Below are 26,044 nucleotides of genomic sequence, written 5' to 3' on the forward strand. Positions count from 1 at the left end.
GCTTTCTGTGTGCATTTTAAATATTTATGTTACATACTGTCTTCTTGCTGTGACAACTGCCTCCTGACCTTTGACTTTGGCTGCTGCTGCTAAAGATCACCTGACTGAGCAGAGACAGGTGTTCAAACATGGAGGGAAAACCAATGAGCAATTGATTTTGGTGCACAACTTTGACATTTTTGTATAAACCTTTACAGGCAACTTGGAAATAGTTTGTCATAAAAAAGAACAACATGGTCATTTTTGGTCTCTTTTGCTTTATTAATTTGCCATTATGGTAAAATAAAAAACAGCAAATCTGGCTACATATGTAAAAGTGTCACAACAGTTTTAGAGTTAGAAATATCCTTTATTGTCCCACTGTGGGGAAATTCAGGTAACTGTCCTCTTCATACATATCTCCAAGGTCCAAACATCTCCTGCAAGCTTTCTGGGAATATAAAAGAAGGATATAATCTTACCCTGAGTGGGTTAAAGGCTTCTGCTGTTCCTCTTCCTCCAAACAAAGTTGAATCTATGTTAGTGAAACTCCTTTTTTTTGGAGCTACATATAAAACGACCTGACCTCCTACTGGCCACCTGAAGGCTCCTGTCTTCTTCTGATCCATGACGTCTCCCCCCTGCTTCCTCATTAGCTGAGCCAGTTATGCACGGCTGCTCAGCGACAAATACCCCTACAATCTGATACTACTACAGCCACACACACACCTATATTGAACACAAAGACAAACCTAATAATGCCTGCCAACATGAATCTGTTGGAGACCAATGAATTGCTGTGGAAACATCTTAAAGGTGGATCTCCACTGTCTTTCACAGCATGATAGTGTCCCTCCCTTCTTTACGTTGCTGCTTCACTTTCTTGGAGATAAATTAGTTTCTCTCCAAAGGTCCCACCACAGCATTTTTATAAGGATGGGGCCTGAACTTTGACTGGGCCACTGTGGTATCTTTGTGATTTCCTGTTTCCGCCAACCTGATGTAGATTTGCTTCTGTTTTTGGGATCGTGTTAGTCCGTGCATACAGGAAAAATAACAGAGATGCAATGCCTAACCTGCATCATGGCAGTCAATTTCCAATAACTTCCTGTAAATTCCAGTATACCAAGCACACCTCGTTCCCAGTGCAGGTTGAACTTCAGCAGGACTGAGCCTTTTTATCTCATCCTTTCATTTTTACAGTAGGTCCTTTTATGATCTCTCCCTTTGGTGTTCCTGTAAATCCCAGTGAAATGCGATGTGTTTGATTGGTGCTGGACCATTAAACTGACCTTCATTGCCCTGATTGTTGTGGACTGGTTTAACAGTTTTTAATGTGCTGTAAAGCATTTTGTGTTGCTCTCAGCTGTTTGAAAGAAAGTCTGAATGATAAACAGGTTTTAATTTAAAACTAAATAATCAGAGTTTTTGCTCAGTAGATTCTTCAGAACATTCTGACATCCCTATGATGTCACAGTGGTATGTTCTGGTTCTGAAGCTCTTTAATTCAGTTTGTCGTGAAAGTTTGCTGTTTTTAAGTCAACTCAACTGAAAGAAGGTAGGAAAACTGGAGACAATCTGAAGCCTTTTGAAAACTTGATGCCATCACAGTGTTTGCAGACTGAAAAGTCTCCTTTAATGCAGAAAGATTTCGAAGCTTATCTGGATATTATTTTAACAAAACAGTTTTTATCCTTATGTAGTTTGTTTAAAACTGAATTCAGTTTTGTTTTGCTGAATAACTAATGTCACATTTTCAAAACGGAAACAGATTTTAGTTTGCTCCCACACAAACGTTACTACATTTGCATTAGCAAAAGAAAAGCACATATACTTGTAATTTAGGGATTTATTTTCTGGATGTTTGCTGTGAAGCTTACAGAAACATGCACTCAAAGTCCAGGTTGGCACAGTTTTCAAACCCGTTTCCGGTTCCTGGTTTAACTTCTTTCTCAGTTGGGTGCTTGGGAGAAATGAATAAAATTAACTGCATTGTTCTACCATCCGTTCAGAATGTCTGGACAGTCTTTCCTTTTAAGCTAGGTCAGACGTCTGTCATTATAGAGTAAAATACACAAATCTGAAAGCCTAGTATAAATATTTCCAACTGAGAGAATCCATAACGTTTTTATGTTGATGATATAATTATGTATTTTATCATTCAGCTGTTCTGCATCCAGGAACAGATGTATTAAACTGACTGATTTCTGTGCTAAAAACAACTCTGTGTTGATCTGTTTGAAGTGGTCTCTTTCAGTTCGATGGCCTCAATGCAGCCCAGTTCTCAAACCAAGGAGGCTTCTTCAAAATCGGCTCATCTGGCACAGACGCTGATGTGCATCCGTTTAATGGTGAGGAAACATCAGCTCACAACCATTTATTATTATTTGGCTTTATTGTGTCACTGAGAATCACAAATCTGAGCGGGGGCAAACTGGGAGACTTCCAAAAGCATTAATGTGACTCATTTACCAGTTTGATTGTTTTACTGTCAAAACTATTTTATCTGCATTTGTATTTCACATACAGGAAGCAAACGAACCTTCAGCTGTCTCCTTTGAAAACAAATGCAACCCATTAGAATGCTCACAACGGTATGAAAAACACTGGGATAACAAAAAAAAGAAAGACTTTCTGATCAAAACACAAGAGATTATCTTCACTAACTTCACCATTTTCTGTGTGTTCTGTGACATGGTTCCTAGGACCTTTCCAGAAAACTCTTTGATAGTCCGTGAAGCTCTGAGGATGAACATGCCTCGGCATCTTGTCCTCATAAGGGTCCAGAAAAGGCTTCAAACCATTGGTTCAAATTACACCGACCTAAAAGATCTGGTCGCAGACCTGTTTGAAGAAGATGGGGTCCCTTCATCACTGGACCAGGAAGTCCCCATGGAGACAAACCAGCTGGAGGAGGCGATGATGATGAACAGCCTGGTGGTGAAGAAGGCCCTCAGACTGGGCGTGCCCCCTGACCTCATCACACCGCTCCTTCGGGCCAAAATATTAAGCAGCGGCGCCCCCTACTGCGACGTCCATGAACTGCTCACAGATGTGAACAAGAATTAGATTAAAACTACTAGTTTATCAATAAAAATTCAGGCAACTACATTGTGGTGATAGTGTCTTACAGAAAAAAAGTGTTTTTTCCAAGCTAAACATTGAGGTTAAAAAAGGATAATGTGGCGAGTTAGCATGGCAAGATTACAAACTGAAGAATGCAACGTTTGGTCACATGACTCAAGAGCAATTACAAAACATAAAGACTAATTTTCCTGTTGGTTTCTTTAGGGCCTGTAGGGTTTCCTTATTTTATATAGGTACACTTCTTGCTGCTTCCACCAAGGTGTTTGTACCATTTTTACCACCGCCTAGAATCATTTCTGTCATGCTGGTGAAGTTGGTGAAAACATGTAATGCAATAAAATCACATCTTCAACAAAATGAGAAGGTTCACTAACATCCTAAACTCAAGTTGAAGGATGTATGAGGGCAGGTTTATGTAAGTGGGAGCAAAGAACGTTTTTAAAAAATGGAGATACTAACAAACATGTTGATCAGAACAGTTTTGTAGTTGAAAGAAAAAACATAACATCAACCCGGTGTTCCTGTTTACATGCAGCCTAGTGCTAGCTCTGCAAAGCAGCTAGCTGCTACAGGAAGTTGGAAAACAAACTGCAAAGAATAACATCCGACTTGATTAACAGAGATACAAAAAATGTTTTTAGCTCTGGACCAATTATGGAATTAGTGCATTAATGTCCTCCATTCTTTTCCACTTATCCAAGATTGAGTCGTTGGAGTCCTACGTTCAAGAGGGAAACCCAGACATTCCTCTGTCAAGGCATTGTTGAGCCAGGAGGGATATGTAGTCCGTCAAGCATGTTCTGGGTGTCTAAAAGATACCCCAAACATCTCCTGATCAGATCCCAGAACCAAGCCCCCCCCCCCCCCCTCGGAGGTCAGAGGACAGAGTCACACCTAGACACAGATTTGTCTTTAGCAATATTTCTTAAATGATAAAAACTATTTCAAGCTAATTGCTTGGAATGATGATCAAGAGATATACTGTCAAAAGTCACCCAGATTTCTGCGATTCGACTGAACAGGAACTAGGACCATGTGATTTCTGAGAACAGGATTGGGCCAAGAACATAGAGACAAACATTACACAAAAAGAAAGTCTTTGCATTAAGAACCATTTATTGTTGGTCTTAAATTTTTTGCACCTTTTTGTATCCCCCATCACAATCTGTGACATCATTTTTGAATATAATAAGAATAAAAATTAATCATTAAAATGATTCAGCATAAAATATATTGCCATCCAACCCTAACTTAAAGCTTCCCTAAAGTTCACAGAGTAAAATAAATGTAAAAACCTGCATAATTTCATGATTATATCATCATTTTATCAGTAAATATTTTTTGGTAAAATCTAAACGATGCTGACTTTAGCCTGAATCAGAGACTCCAAACATGGGTCACACGGCAGGGCAAAGGCTCAGGGCTTGATGTAGACGGTGCAGCTTCCCTTTACATCTCTGAAGGCGCTGCAGTCAAAGTCGGCTACCAGAGTCTTCATTCCAGCCTTGTAGGGGGTTGTATTGATTTGGACCTTCAAAGTCTCATTAGGTTGCAGTTCCATGCAGCTACTGTAGACACACAGACAAATCCTGTTAAATTAACTGAAAATATAAGAGCACCCATGCAAGGAAACGCCTGGAACTACAGTGAAATTAGCAAAACTCAGGTCAAAGAGGAACAGGTCAACTCGCTAGCATGTATATTTGAATTTAGCTTATTTGTTGAACAAAGACAATGGTTTCCTTAGCCATGATCTTACCTTTCTAAGTGGTCGGATCTGAAGAGTCCACAGCCTGTGATGGTCAGACAGCAGCACCTCAGTGTCTCATTCAGCGGGTTTTGAAACTCCACCTCAATCGTCATTGGACGGTTCACACATGCTTCACCCAACACCTGCAGCAAGCATCACACACAGTTCTCAGCACAATGTTTACTCTGTACATTACATTCCAATGTTAAGACATTAGAAATATCTCAGGTGTTACTGGCTGGGATGGCTGGAAGCAAAGCCTTTCAAACAAAATGAAAAATTACAGACGCAACCTATGCAAATCTGGATGCCCAGAGGTCAAAGTAAACAGTGGTAGGAGAAGCAGAGCCAATCCTGATGCAGCTTCACCACATGCTTCCCTTAAGTGGCCTTGACGTGCAGAAGTTAATTATCTGCCACAGCTTCCTAAGGGGGAAACACTGGATACTTTGGAAGTCTTCAGATTGGACATGTTGAACAAAACGGATGAAGACATTGATTTCACAGTGACATGTATGAACATGAGCAAGACCTTTGCTGCAAGAAGGCTGAAGATTGTAAATTCAAGTCCTTCTGTGCAGCATCTTCAAGAAAGATGGACAGCTCTTCTCCTGGAACACCAGGTACATAAAGCTGTAGAACATGGTTGAATTCAGTTTACTTGTCATAATGTGCTTATTCACATTATTTAAATCCGTCTCAGAGCTTCAAAAACTGGTCTCGGGCCAAAACCGGTCTCAAGCACTACATAATGTGTGTGTTCATTTAAATTATATGTTTTTGATTCAAAGGGGGAATGATTGAGGCCACTTTGTTTTCATTAGGTCTGTACAGAATATCAGCGAATCACCAACCAGAAGCTAAAGACTGAACTGTATGCTTCATTGGACAGTCACACAAACAGTTTGCTGGCTTTAGCCTGAGGGATGCAGGGGAAATCCGATCAGTGCCCAGAAGATCTCATCAATGTTAAAGACATACTCTGAGGTAAATCTTTGTCAAGTATTAAGTAGATCCTAATAATTGCAGTTCTCCATAACTACATAACAGAGCTGGTGGAGGGTTGGGGACCTTGCACGCCTTCCATTTCCATTTGAGGATGCCCCACAGATGCTCAATAGGCTTTAGATCTGGAAACATGCTTGGCATCACCTTTACCCTCAGCTTCTTGAGCAAGGCTGTGGAGGTGTGTTTGGGATCGTTATCATGTTGGAATACTGCCTTGCGGCCCAGTCTCCAAATGTAAGGGATCCTGTTTTGCCGCAGTATGTCACAGTACATGTTGGCATTCATGGTTCCCTAAATGAACTGCAGCTCCCCTGTGACAGAGGCACTCATGCAGCTCCTGCTTTACTATAGGCAAGATGCACTTGTCTTTGTACTCCTCACCTAGTTGCCACCACACACGCTTGACACCATCTGAAGTAAATAAGTTTATCTGTCTCATCAGACCACAGGACATGGTTCTAGTAATCCATGTCCTTAGTCTGCAAAGGAGAGGCTTCCTTCTGGGACAACAGCCATGCAGACCAATTTGATGCGGTGTGCTCTTTATCTAGAGCAACAATTCTTTTTTTTCCAGATCTTCCGAGTTCTGTGGCACGAGGTGCCATGTTGAACTTCCAGTGACCAGTATGAAGGAGTGTGAGAGTGATGACACTAAATGTAACACACCTGCTCCCCATTCACAACTGAGACCTTGTAACATTAACACTTTACTTGCCAGCGATTTGGAGATTAATGTCTGTGTGTTGTTATTTTGAGGGGACAGTACTGTTATACAAGCTGTACATTCACTAGTTTGCTATTATGTATAGTGTCACTTTTTTAGTAGTGTTGCATGAAAAGATCAAACCAAATATTTCCAAAAATGGCAGGGGTCTACTTCATTCTGTCACATACTGTGTATAGATACGTAGAAAACGTTTAAAAAAGGCTTGGTATTTTAGCATTTCGTTGTCTTTTCCATGTTTTTTACTACAGCAAACACAAAACATCAGTGTTGACCGGGTTGCATCTCTTCGGTGTCTACCACTGCATCTTCAAGATGACACAGAGCTCTTCTACACCTGTAAGGTGAGCTAATATACTATTTACTTGAACAAGCAATAGTAGGATTAGCATTTATCTGAAAATGTATGAAACCCAAAAAACCTTTTCGTACAGGTTAGTGCAAATGCACAATGTAATTAAACTTCAAGTGGCAATGATTAGGATCTAACAGTGACGCTGATTTTGAGTGTATTATTAAGTATTGTTTTCATGTTCGAAGCAACACAGAATAAAAAAGAAAATGTTGTGCATATTGTACAAACCATAACAAGATATCAAAATTTAACTGCAGATTAACCCTTTCTGAAAATCCTTTGACACACTAAATCTACCATATAGAGAATTTTAGTTGGTTTTGGTAACATTTGAACAAAGACTTGAGTAGATCTAGATGTTTTTTTCATTTATTTCTGAAACCTACTGAGTGACTGACTTCTGAATTGTTCATAAGTTGAACTGAAGCAAACTTTTGTCACATCAGTGGATGTTCTGAAAACATTCCAGCTCTATGGGATGTATGGGGAATTTATTTTTTTTAGATTGAAATGTGAATGGTCTACAAATTTTGAATTGTTGTAATGAGCCACACACAAGCCTAACTGTATTTGACGATTTAAGATAAAATCATTTGAACAAAGACAACGTAATCCAGAGATTAACAAGATCAAATAAGTTTTACTCTATGTAAATTTGTGATATAAAAGAGTTCAATGAGTGTTGCTATAAAAAACGTTTTTTAAAAATGGTTCTGACAAGGCTTTATTTCATCACAGCTATCACTAGAGATTTTCACGAGAGGTTTGCATAATGCTCTTCCCATCTATATGTTTGGGTCCTTTTAGGTATTCTGATAGCTCAGAAAACTCAAAAATCACGTTTATTTGGCTTTCATTTTTATGACTAATGTTTAGTTATGGACACTCTACTGATACTTTAGTAACACAAAACAATGAAATAATGTCTAGAACACAGATATTTTTTTCTGTGACAGACTTGAGAGCTGATAAACACAAAGATCAGATGACATCCATTAGAGACTAAGATTATTTCATAAAATGTAATTGTAAATGTATATTTTTCAGGAGGGTGAAGACCAAGGGCCTACCATTAAGAGATCTGCTGCCATTGTGTCCATCATTGGTGACAGCGAGGATATGAACACGGTGCCATTCCATCCTCAAGAAGTCAAGGTCTTTCTCCAGGAGCAGGTTGTTTGGCAAGGGACTAAATGCTGGCCAGATGCAATAATGCCTTTATATGGCTTGCTTAATGTTATCCAGGCTGAATACCCAAAAGCAATGACCTACACATTTGAGTTTATTCAGAAAGTCCTCCTGAATGTAGATGGCGAAAAACCCAAACCAAAGACACTGTCTTTAAAAAATAAGCTCTAAAGTACAAAGGCAGTGTCACAAATGAATTAAAGGTCTGTTGAGGTTATAAGTGACCCAGGTCATGGTTATACAGCAAAAGTTCAATCAAGGGCAACTGGACTGGTTAAGATTTCTTTAAGGTGCTTTAAGACAACAAACCTCCTCTGTTGAGTGAAAGCTGCTCACTGTGGGTGTAGATTGTGTCTTTGAAACCTCTTTCAAACCAGCTTTCCTCCCTGTCTAACATCTGGATTTTGTGGCTTTCAGAAAAGTTTCAGTTGTCTTTCAGATGTAAGTAAACTGCTGAGTCTTGTTCTGAGGAGTTTGCTCCTCTGTGTTGGGCCATGCGTTTGTGAAGAGGTTGTTTCCTTTTCCCAACATGATGTATAGATCTGTATATTAGGGAAATGTAACAAACAAAAGGCCCACTTATCCCCCATTTAACAACACAATCCTTGTTTCCATAGTCATTGTTTACAAAGAAACTCTTGTAAATGCTCACAGTTGGCAATTGATGGTCATTCAGACCACCTGATCCTATGGTTTTCCAATGACTAGTTAAAACAGCCAGGAGCACTAACAAACCATTTGGATGGATCATGGTTACTTGTACCTAATTAAAACTAAACAGCTACCATTCAGTCAAGCAAAAGAAGCTCTTCTGATGAGGGACGAAAGGTCTTCAAGACACCTTAACCAATCCAGTTGATCCTTGATCAAACAAAGTTTAAATAAGCAAGTAAGACGTTTTTGAGTGTTACTTTACATAATTTGTCCATCAGAGAAAAAAGTGACTGCAGATTTTAACAGATATGTGGCTTGGTGGATAGTAATGTTCATCTGTTGCAAACTAATGAAGACCCACAGTAGGCATTATGTATCCGTACATGTGTTCTGATCAGCTTAAGTTGGGTAATTGTTTCAGACAAATAGGTCTTATTTTCTATGGCCCAATATGTGTGACACATTCATTAGCGCGCACACTTTTGTAAAAGCACATATTGTATTGTGAAGAGAAAATATACATTTGAGTTGTTTGCTAAACTCTATTTCTGCACTTGCCGTTCAGTGCCTGTGCACATCTCCTTCTCCGTGCTCGCTCACTTCTAACTCTGAGAGTCTACTTTTAACTCTGCTCTCGCTCAGCTTGTCGCAGCTTTACAGTGTGCTGCAAAAATCAGTCAATCACCGGCTCAGAGAAGGTAAACCTGATTGGCTGTTTGGTATCCAATTGGTTGCTAGCTTCCAAGAAAAAAATGGAGAGAATTTGGATGGCACAATGCATTCTGGGTATTGATTACATCAGATGCAAACAGTTAGTATTTTTTTGTTATACTAATTAAAGTCAGATTTTGCTAAATGTTTTGGTGTAAAATGGTGGTCATAATAGTTTAATTATCTCCCAAGCCTGGTCAATGCAAGAACTCATCCTTTTTTAGTTGTCCTTGGCTAGACTAATTAATACACAAAACAATCATACTTTCTTAATTACCAAAAAATACTAGCGCTGGTCAACCTGAGCGCGTTCGCTTAGGAATTTGTCCCATATTGTGCCATAATTTTCTTTTTTCTATATTTTCTATTTTTTGAGTTTGTTTTAATTAGAAACTTATCTTTATTGTTTAGCTTTTTGTTAAGCAGAGCGCACAGATATTTATGTTTGTTGTTTATTTCCATCATTGTGGTGTTATATTGTTGTTACAGTCTGCTAAATAAAATAGATACAATTTAGAACATAGTGGCCTAATGTTTTTTTTATTTTTTTATTACATAATTATAGATTAGTAGTGAGAATGTAGAGATAACATGGGAGTTTGTATAAACAACTAAATGTTCTGATATATAACAATTTATTTTCTTCTATAGAGCTGTTAATGTGTCCATTTCTGTAATATATATTTAATTTTGAGGTGTTTCCAAAATGTTTTAAGAGTTACTTTGGATAAGTGAATTGCTAGCAGTATTAACATAATGCTTTTAGTAGTTGGTGTATGTTCAGAACAGTAGTTCACATTACGTTTTGAGTATATACACTTGAATTGGAGTTGTTAAATTGCCTATAATAATAGTTTTTACACTTCATTAAATAAAGTTTAGGTTAAAAACACAAACATTTTGTGTCCTCAAAAACCATTAATAGTTCCGGTGTAAATATTAGATATTTAGTGTAGAAAGCATGAAATATATTGGTCATAAATTAATTGTAAAACTTTTTAAAACAATTGAATAGTTTTTATGTAACACCACTAAAAAGACATGGGTCCAAATGGCAGAAAATATCCACTAAACAAGTTCAACAAAATGTGTAAGATTGACTTAATTGTAATATTACATTGAGCATGACAAAAAAAGTTATTTTGTAGCATTTTCTTTTGTGTCTAGAACACTGATTTGATTGCGTTGTAAAACCAAAATCTTTTAAGCTTAACGTACACAATAAAATGCCTTAAACAACATGAACAATTTGGTTCAAAGGTACAATCCCAAATGCGCCATCATAGAGCAAAATATTGTTAATTGCACAAAAAAAAAATACTTGTTGCAGACTGAATACATTAATGTTAGGCTGACTATAAGAGTTCTGTTTAGTGAAATCAATGTGTTTGTGTTGAAGAGATATTAATAAATGTATATATAATGGCTCAAAAGGTTTGTGTTATGTCCACTAGATATTCCCACTTAAATGACATACTATTCAATGTTAGTAAAACAAAAACTATTTTATCATTTGACTGAAAAAAACTGTGTTGAGCTGACGGAAATCTCAGTCAGACAACGGTCACATTAAACATTTAATTTGTGTTGGTTGCATTCATAACTTTCATGTTACCGTACTCAAAGGTTTTGTGTGCAAGCTGTTTCCAAAATTATTTTGAGTAGAGTGAGCAAATTTGGATTTAGCTGAACAATGAAAAATGTTGTGTTCATTTAACCTAAAAATTACAATTTATGTACATAAAATATTAGTTTATTACACATAATTTTGTTTGTGTTCAATAAACACTTAGTGAAAGTGTAATTTTTATGTCATATGAACTAAACATTCCCTGTTGATGTGACAAAGATTTAAATGCTCAAAAAGCACAAATTATTTTGTTCTGTAATTAAAAATAGTTACGTTGAGTTGACATACATTTCCAGTCAGATAAGGGTCATGTGACATGATGATTTTGTGTTTGGTGTATACTCATAACTTTTATGTTACTGTACTGCACTAAACTAAAATGTTTGTGTGCAAGCTGTTTCCAAAAATATTTTGAGTTGAGTGAGTGAATTGGGGTTTACAGTGTTGTTTGCTTGAGTCGACTGATATGACTGCACCCCCCTTCCTTCAGACCTACAATCATTCATCATCAGAATCCACTCAAGAGAAAGAAAATGACGTCAAGGTCATTTTGTTCTCTTCGTTATTAATCTGACAGTTTTCTTGGTAAGGTCATGGTAAAGTGTAGGAAATCAGGGTGATCTAGGATCCCTACATCCGATGTCTAACTGGTGTTGCATGCAGCAATATTGATTTGAAGTATTTGACCTGTTTTGATTGCTGTTTAAATACTGTTTAACTCTGAAGCGCGGCTGCCAGCAAGGTTTGAACGCCAGCGTGTTCACTGTGTTTTGGATCAACTGAGTGCTGACTCAGTCAAGTTCAAGTTGGACTATGGAAGTTTTCATTTGAAGCAGACTGAAGCTGCTGTCTGAGCCTCGTGTTGATATCTGACCTTTTCATTGTCTCACCATTTATGGCACTTTATGTTCTTCCCCTGGGTTCCTGTCTCAGAGTTTTATGACCTTTTGTCTCGAGACCAACCCGTTATCAGCTGTTAGTGGCTAAGGAGTCCGGCCACTAAATGCTTTATCACGTCTGAGCTGGCCTTGCTCTACCGTTCTGTCAGCCGAAAGCCACTATCAAGACGCATCAACGGATTGAAGAAATTTCACTGTTTATTAATTCTGCTCCATTTTACAAGTCAATCCAAACTGTTGTTTTATTCCCATTTTTGTCCATAAATGGCAGTTTGATCTCCATCTACACTCAGAGCACTTCCTTATTTTTGTGATTAATTTACCCCCTTCGTGCATGCTTGATTAGGTGAAAGTTGTTGGACCAGAATAGTTTGATTGGAAGAGAGGTTATTGGTGTAATAAATGTTCACATGGATTTGTGTTTATTTTGTATAAGAGTGATTATCTGTCAAAATAAGGTTGGTGTTCCACAACATTCGGTAAAACGGTTGATGACAGTGACATTTAACATGGTTTTGGTTAATAATGATCAATTATTAATAAAAACTAGTTATAATTATTAAGTGCTGTGGGCCCAATAATCACACCACCAGAGTGTGTCTCTGATCTCTATTTGTGATAAATTATTTTTGGTTAGAATGTATTACTTCTGAATTATGACTTTTTAATATGAATTTTAATAAATATTTACTGTAAAATCAATAATCATAAATCCTTACAAAAGCATCTAAGCCCCTAAAAGGAATGGTACAATTTAAATGTAATTTGGTTCACGTGCAGACCAGTAAAATGAAAAGGAATGGTGTGGAGAGAACCTGTCACTGTGGGCTGTTGTTGGTACCAGTTGGTCACAATTAGGAGATACTAACAAACATGTTGTTGATGACAGATTTCACAACACTGTTGTAAAGACTGCACTCCATGTGCCAGAAAACTGTTACGTATGACCTCATCCAAACCCAAAATGTGACCCCTTGTTTGAGTGTAAATCTGATCACTGCTTTGTTCCTAATAAGCATTCTGCAGACCTTAATAGAGATGGGCGGGTCTTCCAGGGCGAAATTAATCTGGGCCCCATAGATGTCACCTTTGTCGTCCTTGGTGAGGGCAGACACCTTCATGCTGTCAAAGTTACCAGTGTGCTTACAGTAGACCGAGTATGGGATATGGATGGGAAGATTCACAACTGCAAGAAAGGCAAAGAGAAGCAGGAGAGACATTTTGGATGTGGACTAATTCATATTTGTTCTGCTCTTGGCAGTTACTTGCACTGACGTTTGACTTAGAAGACAAGAAATGTTTTAAGGTAAAATTATATATCCTGGAAAGGACATTTTTTGCTTGTGTTGAGAGTTATTTGGTAAATCAGATCACTTTGACTTGTAGGTAGGTAAATGTACAGACCTTGTCCAGCCAGCAGTGTGTTCTCATGTTGAGCATGCAGGATGTTCTTCGCTTGAGTTCCAGTGTAGTTCATGGCTTGGACATTAATGAGGATGAGCATTGTCTTATTTGTCTTACCTCTGTTGCTCACTTTCAGGTTTAATTTGATATCCTGTGCATTTTTGAAACTGGTTTCCTGTCCATAAGGCAAAAAAAAAACAAAAAAACTGTTGTCTGTTTTTGAGTTTTTTAATGTTTATTCAGTGATACTTACACAGTAGAGTGTTGCAAGTCTGATCTCAACCAACCTTTTCTAATGACATTTCCACCTCTTTTGGCTCAGTGAGTTGGCAGGTGTTCATCCAAAGCACACCTTTGCCTTGTGAGTTCAGTCTGACGGCATGATCGTAGACTACTCTCTCCATTGGGCTGCCTATAGAAAAAAACTCCAAGTCAACTGAATCCTCCTCGGCTGAATAAATCCCAAACAATTTCTGGGTGAATCTGAGACTAATATTACCGTCAACTGCTTGCAACCCTTCAAAGATATAACTGTTAGACTGGGCATAACAATGCAATTCAACTCAATTCAGTTTAATCATATAGCACCAATTCACTTCAAATGTTCTCTTAGGGCACTTTCAAAAAAATACAATTTATACACATAAATATATAGTCAATTCAGTCCAGTCATACAGATACGTTTAAAGTCAATTACATACATTCCAATTAGATCCTAGTTATCAAACAATGCCGCCAAGTTCAATTAATTATTCTTAATTCTGCAGCAATACCTCATACTGAACATACATGTCGAAATAGTAGAGAGAACAGCCCCCAATAGCAGAGGTACTGCCGTCACTGCTGACCTTTCTCTGTTTGTAGTTGAGAGCTTTAAGGGTACTAGATATTTGGCTTTAAAAATCTTAGTTAGTACCTCTTAACTAGGAGACTGCTGTTAGAAAGATAGGAAAATAAATGTGGTACCTTTATGCTGTTGGACAGGCACAGAATTTGATCAAAATACACTTCAGGGTCAAGATATGCAAGGACCTAGAAGTGTTCGGTATCCCTGGGTTTCTTTTTTATGTAAGGGCTGATACAGAATGGTGGAGGGGGGTTGAAGTTGACCCGCCGTTTTTAATCTTTTGAGTTGGCAAGAGAATTTGCCCTGCATTTGTATAGCGCTTTATCAAGTTTATGAAACCATTTTGTAAAAATGACGTTTTTTTACAAAACCAAATAGGTTATGATGTTGCCTGATGGAAGGAGCATGCAACAGTCCTTTCTATTTATCATTTTTGACTCAGATATGTACGGACTACAGACATGGATAAGTTCACAAATTCTCAAATGATGTTCGGTAGTCAACAAACTGCCTGACTGATTCAAAGGTTCATGCAAGGGGTTTATTTTTCCGGAAGATAAAGGCAGGGCAAGTTCATTTTAATCCAACTTAAATTAGAAAATTTAATAACTAAAACTTATCAAATAGACCCTGGCCTTTTGGGAAAGGAATTAGAGAAATGGTCTTTACCTTCTTGGTATTTGTAGGTGTTTGTGATATCATTCCTAGTTAAGCTGCCAACAGCCTTGGTGGAGATTTTCTGGCCCACCAGTGCAGTGTCGCTGAGAGAATGAATTTTTGTCTTTGAGCCATCAGCATTGAGCTGCGATCAGAAACAACCGCTATGTTAGTCTAATCAAATAATGCTTATGATATAAAAGGCAAGATAAATCCTGTTATCATTGTTTAATGACAAATCCCAAGTGAGTTAATCTGTCATAAAACTATCTCTCCCATGAAGTAAGAAATTTACATTTAGTCAGTTGTGACAAAACCTTTGCATCATTTACCATGACTGAAAAAGTTTATGTTAAAAGACTATTTTATAGTTTAAATCTGGCTCTATATTAAAATATGAAGCAGTTGTACTGACCATCCACTTGACCACATCAGCATTGACCTCACTGAAGACAAAGGGTATGTCATACTTCAGGTCCGTGTGCCCCTGGTGGATTGCAATCACCGGCGCTGGACCGCAGCAGAACACCCCTAAGGCAAAGGAATCCATTTTTAGCGTTTCCAGTCAAGTGTACATTGTTAAGAATGATAACTAGAACAGTTTACCTTCACTCTTCTCCTGAGGAGTGGGATCCATGACCTGCCAGCCGTCGTAGCAGGCTTCATTTTGGAGGTCTGGTCGTTTCATCCAACCCTCCACCCACACATGGAAGTTCCTGCATGGCATAAAACATTTCAAAGCTCTTAACATTCCTAGAAGGATTAATTATGATTTCTTCGTGGTAGCTCTGATTGCAGGAGTGCAACAACAGGGTTGTAAGGAAGACATTTTAGCATCTAAAAATCAGGAAATAGTTTGTTTTGGCCAATTAAAATATTTAAAGTAACCGCTGAGTAATTTGGCACTTTTTCGAGCAACTAATTTATTATTTCCCTCATGCAGGACCAAGCTTTCAAACTAACAAAAAACCAAACTTTTGCTGGGGAATCTCAGTATTGGTCTTACCAGATATTATCCAAACTCTGCTTGGGTTTGAATCCATACTCATCAAAATACTCGTCAATCGTGAGGCTGTTGTCTGTGTCATGAGCAGACTGGAAGTTTGTGACAACACGGCACGGTATACCAAAGAACCGCATCACTGCAATCGTAATGACAGAAAGAATGTATATTGGACAGGCTATGAGTGACGGCAACACAACTACACAATCCATAAAGGTACAATACCTGTGCACATCACACCAGCGAACACCCAGCACTGTCCATACTTTACTGCCATGCAGTTGTTCTGGTACCAGCGCTGCAGGATGCTGACGCTGCCGGTCCATCTACTGGGAGAAACACCATCCTGAAAGTTGTTGCCCCAGCATCCAGCTAAAACTCCCATGTCATCATTGCAGTTGATCTGTGAGATGGAGAAATGTTAATTTCTGTTAAGGTTAAAATTAAATTAGACCTTACTTTAAAGTTCAGTGTCACCATGGCACAGATGACACGACCAATATAGATGGGGTTGTATCGAGCTGAAACGTCACCATCAGGGTCTCTTTGGTGATTTGGGTTGACATCCAACAACTTGAGGCAAATATCCACCATTTCTTCCTCAAACTGCAAGAAAGACAGAATTCTGCGCATTATAATACTTTTTATTTATTACATGTGCAACAAGCTTTTGTCTTGTCCAATTAGTTCAATAAAGACAGCAGTGATCCTTTAGGTCCCACTTTTAAGGGCAGATGGATTTGTATATCTTTTCATAACAGTGAAAATAATTATGATTTTTGATAATCATGGATTCAAAAGCAACATAGAGAGTGAAAACAGGATGGGGCCCAGGATACACCCTTAAGGAACTCCACAGGCAATTAGTTACAGCCAGAAAATTTTCATATATTCGGTCAGACAACACTGTTCAAAATACGATGGATCTTTTTAAACCTCACTTGTCCAAACTCCCAGGTTATTGAATTAAAGTTGTATGCAGTCCCCTTGTAGATGAGTCCATGTTCATTCATCACGTATTCCTGGCGTTCCTTTTCATCGGGCAGATACACCGAGTCGTCTAAAAACAAAGGCCAAAGTTTTCTCAATGAATCAGCAAACAAGGCCTGGCTCAGGTCTTCTTGTTAAGGTACATTACGATATTCTTGGACTGTTTCCTCACACCCTCCATTCTTAGGTAAGGTATGACATGTCTGGTAAGTTATTCTTACTTCAGGACTCAAGTCAATACTCACCCCGGCACCAGGGGTTGAACAGAACCACCAGGCTTTCCTTCACGGCTGTCCCACTTTTAAGCGCTGCAAACAGGGAGTACCTCCCCACTGGAGCATCGGCTGGAGGGGTCACTGAAAGGATCACAATTCCCCTGTGGAGGACGGACCTGTCATCAACTTTGCAGCTCCAGATTACTTTACTTCCAGCAACACACGTGGGAGCTCGGTTAGTAAAAGTACATTTGGTCCCTTGGCTTTGTGAGGGAAAACAACCTTAGGAGAGAATCATTTTATTACGTTAGAGACGTTAATGCCTGTTTCATTGGATTCCTATTTTCTAGAAGGACATTTTGTTTGTGCTCTCACATCCGATAGAGACACAAGTGATGCAAATATATTTGTATACAAACAGGTGACTAAAACTTCTTGTATTTTCTGTATTCATCTAAATTAAAATGATCTGAAGCAAATTGACAGAGCCCTAAAACAGCACCACAAGGCTGTTTGAAGCCCAGGTAAATAGTGCTCCACCTGTTTCCACCGTGAGTTGAAGTATATCTGATGTCTGGAAAGCAAAGGCCATCTCCAGTGTGATGGAGAATGGCTGTCCTCGTCTCACAATTAGCTGCCTTGTGGTGATTTCATCGGTGTTATGAGCAGCATTGTTGGTCTTGCAGTGGAGGTCCACTCTCCAGATTTCTGGAGAAACAACAGACAGGATCAATTAGTGTCATATAGAAACAATGAGAACCTTGTGCAATTATAGCTCGTAAAAGAATAAAGTCTGAAAATAAACTCTTCCATGTATACATCTAGCTCACCGTTGGCCATACTACTCTCTCTGTTTGTTCTGTAGCAGCTCTGCCAGGATTGGTAAAGACTGAACACCTCCTGAAGCCTCCTAAGCTTTAAAGATGCTTCGAACCCATCCTTCGTGAGATAACATCTCTGGTCCATCAGGTTATTGCAGCTAAAAGCAAAGAAAACTATTTCAAACATGTAGTAAACCTGCAGTAGGTCATAACTCAGTGAACTTCGTCAAAATGTTGATTGAATGTGTAACAACAGCTATACATTAACGGATGTTGATCACAGATAGGTTTTATTAGATGGATTCTTGCTCTGCAGACGCCAGCAGGTGTATGGATCATTAACTAGGAATTATGTGAAGTATTTAGCGTTCGTATGCTGATAAATTGTCAAAACACAACGATGGCCTGATAGCGTTCTGACACTGATCAATCAGGATTTGATAATAATCTGATCTCTTCAGGTTGATTCTCTCTAACTTTCTCCTAAAACTGTTAAATATATATTAGATTTTTATCTGACATTTCCCTTTCATCTAACATACATTAGATTTATTTAATGTTACATTAAAAAGTACATCTGGGTCATGAGAGCAGTGGGAATGTTTATGAAGCCTACTAAAAAGGCTTCTACTGAATGGCTTCTACTGCAGACATGACAAGAAGCCGTTCACACCTCAAACCACCTCCTCCACATCCCATTCAGGCACAAGTTCTTCCCACAAAGCTACCAACCCCCTACCTTCAGATCCTCTGCCTGCACTAACGATCTCTGAGGAAGATGTAAATAGGCTCTTTCAGCGCATGAAAACAAAGAAAGCTGGAGGAACTGATAACGTCTCTGCATCATGCCTGAAAGCCTGTGCAAATCACCCATCGTAGGATTAAATGACTACAGGCCTGTAGCCCTGACGTCTGTGGTCATGAAATCCTTTGAGCGGCTGGTGTTGAAGCACCTGAAAGACATCACACGCCCCCTGCTGGACCCCCTGCAGTTTGCTTATCGAGCAAACAGGCCGGCAGATGATGCTGTTAACTTAGGTCTACACTTCATCCTGCAACACCTTGACCGTCCAGGGACGTACGCCAGGATCCTGCTTGTAGACTTCAGCTCGGCCTTCAACACCATCATACCAGACATCCTCCACCAGAAGCTCACCCAGCTCAACGTCCCAGCCTCCACCTGTCAGTGGATCAACAGCTTCCTGACGGACCGACAGCAGCAGGTGAGACTGGGGAGCATCTTCTCTCGATCCAGATCAATAAGTACTGGTGCCGCCCAGGGGTGTGCTCTATCCCCACTCCTCTTCTCTCTGTACACAAATGACTGCACCTCATCGGACTCGTCCGTGAAACTCCTGAAGTTTGCAGATGACACCACTGTCATTGGACTGATCCAGGACCGTGATGAGTCTGCATACAGACAGGAGGTGGATCGGCTGGTACACTGGTGCAGTCAGAACTACCTTGAACCTAACCCACTCAAGAATGTGGAAATGGTGGTGGACTTTCGGAGAACACCACCACCATACACCCCCCTCACAATCCTCAACAACACTGTATCGGCTGTGGACCATTTCAGGTTCTTAGGAACCACCATCTCTGAGGACCTGAGATGGTCTTCACACACAGACACTGTTCGAAAGAAGGACCAGCAGAGACTGTACTTCCTGAGGCAACTCAAGAAGTTCAACCTTCTACAGGAGCTGCTGGTCATCTTCTACACTGCCATCATTCAGTCTGTCCTGTCTTCATCCATCTCAGTGTGGTTTGGCTCATCCACAAAACAGGACAGGTCCAGACTGCAACAAATAATCAGGACTGCAGAGAGAATAATCAGGGCTGACCTTCCCTCCATCCAGGACTTATACAGGTCAAGGGTCAAGAAAAGAACTGCTAAAATCTCTGCAGACCCCACACACCCTGCACATAAACTGTTTAGAGTTTTACCTTCAGGCCGCCGCTACAGAGCACTGTTTACTAAAACCAGCCGCCACAGAGACAGTGTCTTCCCCCGGGCTGTTTCTCTGATGAACATTTAATTACCAAACAACAGCATACAGATGTTGCAAATGCACCTTTTTATTTATATATGTGTATATTGTATATATGTATATTCGTTAATGCAAAAAACAAAAACCAGAGAGCAAAGTGTACGGGAGTCAAATTCCTTGTTTGTATGTACGAACTTGGCAGTAAAGTTGATTCTGATTCTGAAAAAAGTTATTCTGTTATGGTTAACAAGCTTTGTTTATGTTTTGGGGTCTTTGCTCTAATCTGACATTTTCCTTGCATCCTGTCCTCTATAGTAATTATTTGCATTCATTTTGTGCTCAATCTTTATGAAGCTCCTCCATTTTTATTTTCTGTACCTACTTTGGCATTGAAAGGGTTTTCTAAATCATCAAAGTCTGAAATTCATTAAAGTTACAGAGGAAGAGGATCATATTCTGATTGTTCTGTACTCTTTTCTGTTCTAAGTAACACACTTATTTTCTATATTGCAGTTTCCACATGGTTTAGGCCTTTAATTCAGACAGTCAGCAACACGTTATCAGATCTTATTGACAGAACAAAACACAAACTGGGTGTTGTCAGATAAGAAAGGGAGATACCAGATGGTACAGAAGACTAGTAAGACAAGTAAGACAGGACTGACAAACTTTCTCTTCTCTGAATTTAAATCCAGAAAGATCATCAGCGTAGTTGTTTTTTGATTCACTGATAAGGTTCCTAAGACTGGGACTTCTAAAGAAAGATAGAAAGCAAAATAAAACGTTAATCAAATTAAGTCTCATTGATTTGAAGGTTAAAGCAACGTAAGCCTGGACGAAGCAATGACTATCAGGCTACGGTGTGAAAAAATCTAGCTTTTCTGGTTCTCCTCTAGAGAATTAAAACGTTTCTAGCTTTGCTAAAAGCTTTCTTGAATATTAAGTTGTTGTGATTATGAATCTGAGAATATTATTTAATATTTAATATTAATATTTTGTCAAATAATATTTCAGTCTGTTAAGGGTTGTCCTGTGAATACCAGCCCAGTAAGGCGATGGTATTTGGACAAAATTGAATGGGATGAGCCAAGCTCTGACATTATTGAACAGCATAAACTCTGCACATACATGGAATGTGTAGTGGAATTTTCTTATCAAAGTGGGAGAGAAGTTGACTCACAACAAGAGGAAATCCGGACTTTGTCTTTATAAGTTTTATTCAAAGGCATTCAGCGTTTGAAGACACTGTCACTGAGGTTAGTCAGTGAAGCAGAGCCCCGATCAACATTAACACACAGTATTTAAAGAGTATGTAGGTGTTGCCTCAACTTAAAAGAGTTTGTGCTTTATGGCCCTAGACCCTCCTCGGGTCAGAGGTAACAAAGTCATTTATGAGCAGACCATCTGTTCTTCCTGAGACAACCCTCCAGGATGTGTTTTAACCATTAAATTTCTGATAATGGTTTTACAGACCAACTCCTCTAGGGTAACAAAACACAGAGGTCAGAGGGGAGAGAGGTAAGGGAAGTTCAGAGCATTAAAAAGAATTTTCCACAACAAATGAATTCACACAATTTCTTAAAATACAAGAATTTAATAACAAACATAAGTCAACTCAAAGTCAAACATATTTCAATCAACAAACTCTTTACTATGCTAAAACAATCCAACTAGACTACCATCAGAATTAAAGAATAATGAAGACTAATGGGCTATGTACAATATCAACAAGTTGATTAAAGATTATTTAAAATCATGACCAAAAAGAGTGATGCAACATTACCATCCAATGTTTATGTTTGAGAACCAAGGATTATCTTGAAGGATCTGGAAATGAAGTTAAGTTAGTCTTGGAACTAACTTAGGAAATAATCAGCAATATTTAGACAACCCTTGACAATGCAAGATCAGATTAAATATTATTTTAATGAAATAATGTTTTAAATAATGATCTGCTGAATAAAACCAACCTTCTGGATGACTAATTCTCAACGGTGTCTAATTAGCTGCTTTTATTTATTGAAATAATATTTGAAGAAATATTATTAGGGGAATATTTTGGAAAGAGCCAAATCTTTCTGGAGAAATGGGGCTTAATGGTGTTTACTTAGTTATCAGATTTAGTAAAATGATGTTTAGGGACTATTATTCACTAGCTTGAAAACTAACAACTTTCTGTTAAATACTCTTTAGTAGCAAGCACGTGTTCTTACCGGTTAGCAGTTAAGCTAACAAAAGAAGCTAATAGCTTAGCACCAGAATCAACACATACCTTTAAAATACAGTTAATAAAAGGGTTAAAATGCATAAGTGCGGACAGTGCTTTATGAGCAATGTTCTGTTTAAAATCACCCTTTAATAAAGTTTGTCTTAACTTTAAAAACACACAAGGAACACAACCTGAGCACGTGCGCTGCAGATAGCCTGCTAGCACCAAGATAGCTGAGTTCAACACAAACAAAACCAAACTTCATAAAATGAAAAATGTTTAGATCATTTCAACCTAAATCACTTCTATGTTATTCTGCTCAAACACGTAACCTCACGAACTGTGGTGAGGAACGTTGTCCAAGGCGGAGAAGTTTGAAGAAACGTCCACAGCCTTTAAACGGTTAGCTACAGCTAACCTCCTTAGCTGTGGGGAGTGGCGGCTGTTCTGTCCGCCGGTCTGTGAACAAACAGTTAGCTTCTAGCTAACCTCCGTAGCTGTTGATGAAAGATGGCCCGTTCTGTCCGCTAACAACACTGCACGTTTTCGTAACCACGGTGATGCGGTCTCTGATGTCTTCCTTCCAGACTGGGAGAACGCTCCGCTCGGCTTCATAGAGACCGTGTCTCTGTAGGGAACTTCTCTGGGACAGTTTGCTTCTGCAGGCCTCAGAGAGAAAGTAAGCAATTCGTACACCTTAATTTCCCCGTTCATGAATGAAGATACCGGATACACAGACAGTAATTCATTCGTACTTAACTTTGCATATGATCGATGATCGTATCACATCCTTGGATCTAGTTGAAGAGTTTATGTCTTTTTGGCAGCAAAGAGACATCAGCGCGCTGCCTCTCCGATCCTAGTCCTGCTGGAAGTCAGTTAAATGCAATTTATTTTGAAAGTTCCAGAAAAGTTTGCACCGGAGTTTTAATGTTGAAATTCATGGCTGGGTCCCAACAAAGTCTTACAAAGATATACCTAGAATAAATGCCATTTCTTGAGGTATTCCTTAAAGTATACCTTTGATAACATTTCCCTGCTAACGTTGTATTTTTCTTTGTAAAGTATAAACTTTCCCCTTCATGACTGGATAATTTCTGCTAACATCATATTTTTCAGCTTTGAAAGAAGACAAAAAACAGTTCAGAATGAAAAGACAAATTTATAACAAGATTATTCTGGTCATCTCCATTGTGCCAAACAGCATACATGTTCCGAGTTAAGTTCAAAGACCAGGATTTCTCATTGAAGCCCAACAATATTTCAACAAATCTCCCAGCTCTTCTGATGCTCTTGTAGGCAACTCCCACTCCCACTTCCACTCCTCCACCTCTCTTCTCCACCTCCCAGTAGCTGCGCCCGACCAGACTCTCCTTACTCAGGACCTCACAGTAGAAGGTGAACCTCTCTGGATGGTGAACATATGGCCTTTTTTCTTTCAGAAATTTCACTTTTCTGTTGGATTCAGAAAGCACCAACTCCACGTTGGCCGAGTTTGGATCAAACGTCATTTCTCTGGCGTAGATCAGGAAGTCACTCCGGGTCTCCGGTTCTGGACGCAACACTAAAACGTCCACATCACACACAAGCACAGAGATGTTTCTACAGTCTTCTCTCAGGATGTCCTGTAGTTTATCTCTGAGCTCTGACACAGCTGCTGTCACATCCTCAAAGTATCTCAGAGGACGAATATTGATGCTGGATGAGTGTGTAGACTCACTGAGTGCTGACAGTGAGGGGTAGTTGTGGAGAAACTGGTTGTGATCCTCTGTGTTTGAGAGCTGCTTCAGTTCAGCATCTTTCCTCTTCAGCTCAGTGATCTCCTGCTCCAGCTTCTCCTGAAGATCTTTGACTCGACTCACTTCAGTTTCCTGCTGAGATCTGATCTGCTGCTTCACATCAGAGCTTCTTTTCTGGATGAGATGGATCATCTCAGTGAAGATCTTCTCATTGTCCTCCACTGCTTTACCAGCAGAGACATTGATGGCCTCCATCTCCTGATGAAGCAGCTTCAGATCTTTCTCTTGGTCCTGGATTTTCTGCTGGATTTGTTGTCAACTCACCTGGAGCTCCTTCTGCTTCTCAGTCCTTTCTGCTTCTGGTGAAAGTGATTCCTGGTCCACCAATAACATCGTCATCACCTTCTGGTTTGAGGAGACGTTTCTCTGAAGGTTCTTGGAGGGCTCCACCAGCTTGTGTTTTCTTAAAGGAGCAGCATCATAGTGAGGTTGGAGGTGATTATCACAATAAGATGCCAAACAGACCAGACAGGATTTAGCAGCTTTCATCTTCCTCCCAGTGCAGACATCACAGGCCACATCTTCAGGTCCAGCATAGCAGTGATCAGCTGGAGCAGGTTGGAGTTCAGTCTTCTTCAGATCCTCCACCAAGTTTGCCAACACAATGTTCTTCACCAGGTCAGGCCTCGGTATAAAAAGTCTTCTACACTGAGGGCAGCTGTGGAACCCCTTCTGATCTTCTCCGTCCCAGTGGTCTTTAATACATTTCATACAGTAGCTGTGTCCACAGGGAATAGTCACTGGATCCTTCAGAAGATCCAAACAGATGGAACAGGAGATGGCCTACCGATCAAGCCTCAGTCTTTTTGGAGCCATTTTTCTTCAGTCTGAGGAAGAAGTAAACATTGCTTGGATGTTTGTTCTGCTAATTGACGACCTCCACCTCCTGCTGAAGCAGCTTCAGATCTTTCCCTTGGTTCTGGATTCTCTGCTGGATTTGTTGTCGACTCACCTGGAGCTCCTTCTGCTTCTCAGTCCTTTCTGCTTCTGGTGAAAGTAATTCCTGGTCCACCAATAACATCATTATCACCTTATGGTTTGAGGAAACGTTTCTCTGAAGGTCCTTGGAGGGCTCCACCTGCTTGTGTTTTTTTCTGAAGAAGCAGCATCATAGTGAGGTTAGAGGTCTCCACTAAGAAGTGGAGGGGAGGCTATCTCTAGGCTCATTTGCATAATAAACAGTGATTGGTTGTTAGCTGGAGGACCGGGGTGGGGGCGATGAGGGAGCTCTCTGCTGATAGCAGACAAAAGATCACTTACAGTTAATAAAAAGCTTCTGCCTCATTGCAGATTATGTGAGGGCGTTGCCCCCTCTTGCCCCTGCATATGGCTGGCCACAGGTGTGCCCGGTTATGACATTCATGTCCTGAAGCAGCATGGCAGTCCCATACCATCACACTGCCACCACCATGTTTCACTGTCAGTATGAAATCCTTTACCTGGAATGCTGTTATTTCTATGCCAGACTCAAATCTTCCAAAAATCTCCACTTTTTCTTGTCAGTCTACAGAATATTTCCCTTAAAAAGGCAACTGTGAGACAGGTCCATGTCTTCCTTTGCTTTGTTTGCCTCTTCCATGGAAACCTTCTTTGCCCTCTTTGCTAAAGTTCAATCATGTTCTCGCACTATGGTTCACTGGAGAAACCTTTAGAAATGGCTTTTTAACCTTTCCCAGTCTAATAGATGTTACTGACTTTGTTTCTTGTGTATTCTTTAATTCTTTTGGTTTTCTGGTGTTTTAGGGATCTTTTAGCCAACCTCATGTTATCAGACAGGTCCGGTTTAAGATATTTCATCCATAGAAAAGGTAGTAATCAGGCCAGGGTGAGGCTAGTGAACAAAAACTTTGGTCAGTCACAATTTATAAAGTTACCAAATATTCATATTGGATTGGATAGGTTTTTACTATAAGTGAAGTGGTTATTTGAAAACTGCCTTTCGGCGTTTTATGGCTGTTTTTGTTTGATATAAACATAATTTCGACAACGGAAGACGGCGAGTACGAGTACAAACATAATTTTGGCAATCTGGAATATTTAAGGAAAAACAGGTGAATTTGTAAGGGAACAAATACTTTTTCACAGCACTTTTAGTGTGCCAATTAAACCATATGTTGTCAATT

General features: G+C 39.4%; 2 protein-coding genes across 4 annotated transcripts; one reads left to right on the plus strand and one right to left on the minus strand.

The window, feature by feature from the left end:
* The first annotated feature begins 1,455 nt into the window (after positions 1-1,455).
* LOC124881228 (baculoviral IAP repeat-containing protein 3-like) lies at positions 1,456-3,431 on the plus strand. 3 transcript variants are annotated; one of them, XM_047386779.1, is made up of 4 exons: positions 1,456-1,537; positions 2,224-2,330; positions 2,509-2,573; positions 2,685-3,431. In XM_047386779.1, exons 2-4 carry the CDS (start codon positions 2,241-2,243, stop codon positions 3,046-3,048), a joined length of 519 nt encoding a protein of 172 aa, XP_047242735.1. In that variant the 5' UTR covers positions 1,456-1,537; positions 2,224-2,240; the 3' UTR covers positions 3,049-3,431. The 3 variants fall into 3 exon arrangements, with proteins under 3 accessions (XP_047242735.1, XP_047242733.1, XP_047242734.1); XM_047386777.1 differs by having other exon boundaries at positions 2,509-3,431; XM_047386778.1 differs by having other exon boundaries at positions 1,482-1,537; positions 2,237-2,330; positions 2,509-3,431.
* A 730-nt stretch (positions 3,432-4,161) lies between these two features.
* LOC124881227 (protein-glutamine gamma-glutamyltransferase 2-like) lies at positions 4,162-18,079 on the minus strand. The gene is made up of 15 exons (XM_047386776.1): positions 17,932-18,079; positions 17,642-17,809; positions 17,132-17,383; positions 16,838-16,956; positions 16,374-16,502; positions 16,122-16,299; positions 15,900-16,035; positions 15,500-15,609; positions 15,309-15,424; positions 14,906-15,038; positions 13,677-13,801; positions 13,390-13,564; positions 13,014-13,171; positions 4,826-4,959; positions 4,162-4,634 (listed from the first exon to the last, which is right to left on the minus strand). Exons 1-15 carry the CDS (start codon positions 18,065-18,067, stop codon positions 4,484-4,486), a joined length of 2,220 nt encoding a protein of 739 aa, XP_047242732.1. The 5' UTR covers positions 18,068-18,079; the 3' UTR covers positions 4,162-4,483.
* Positions 18,080-26,044: the final 7,965 nt, after the last annotated feature.

This window comes from Girardinichthys multiradiatus, chromosome 14 (assembly GCF_021462225.1).
Source record: "Girardinichthys multiradiatus isolate DD_20200921_A chromosome 14, DD_fGirMul_XY1, whole genome shotgun sequence".
NCBI classification, from domain to species: Eukaryota; Metazoa; Chordata; class Actinopteri; order Cyprinodontiformes; family Goodeidae; genus Girardinichthys; species Girardinichthys multiradiatus.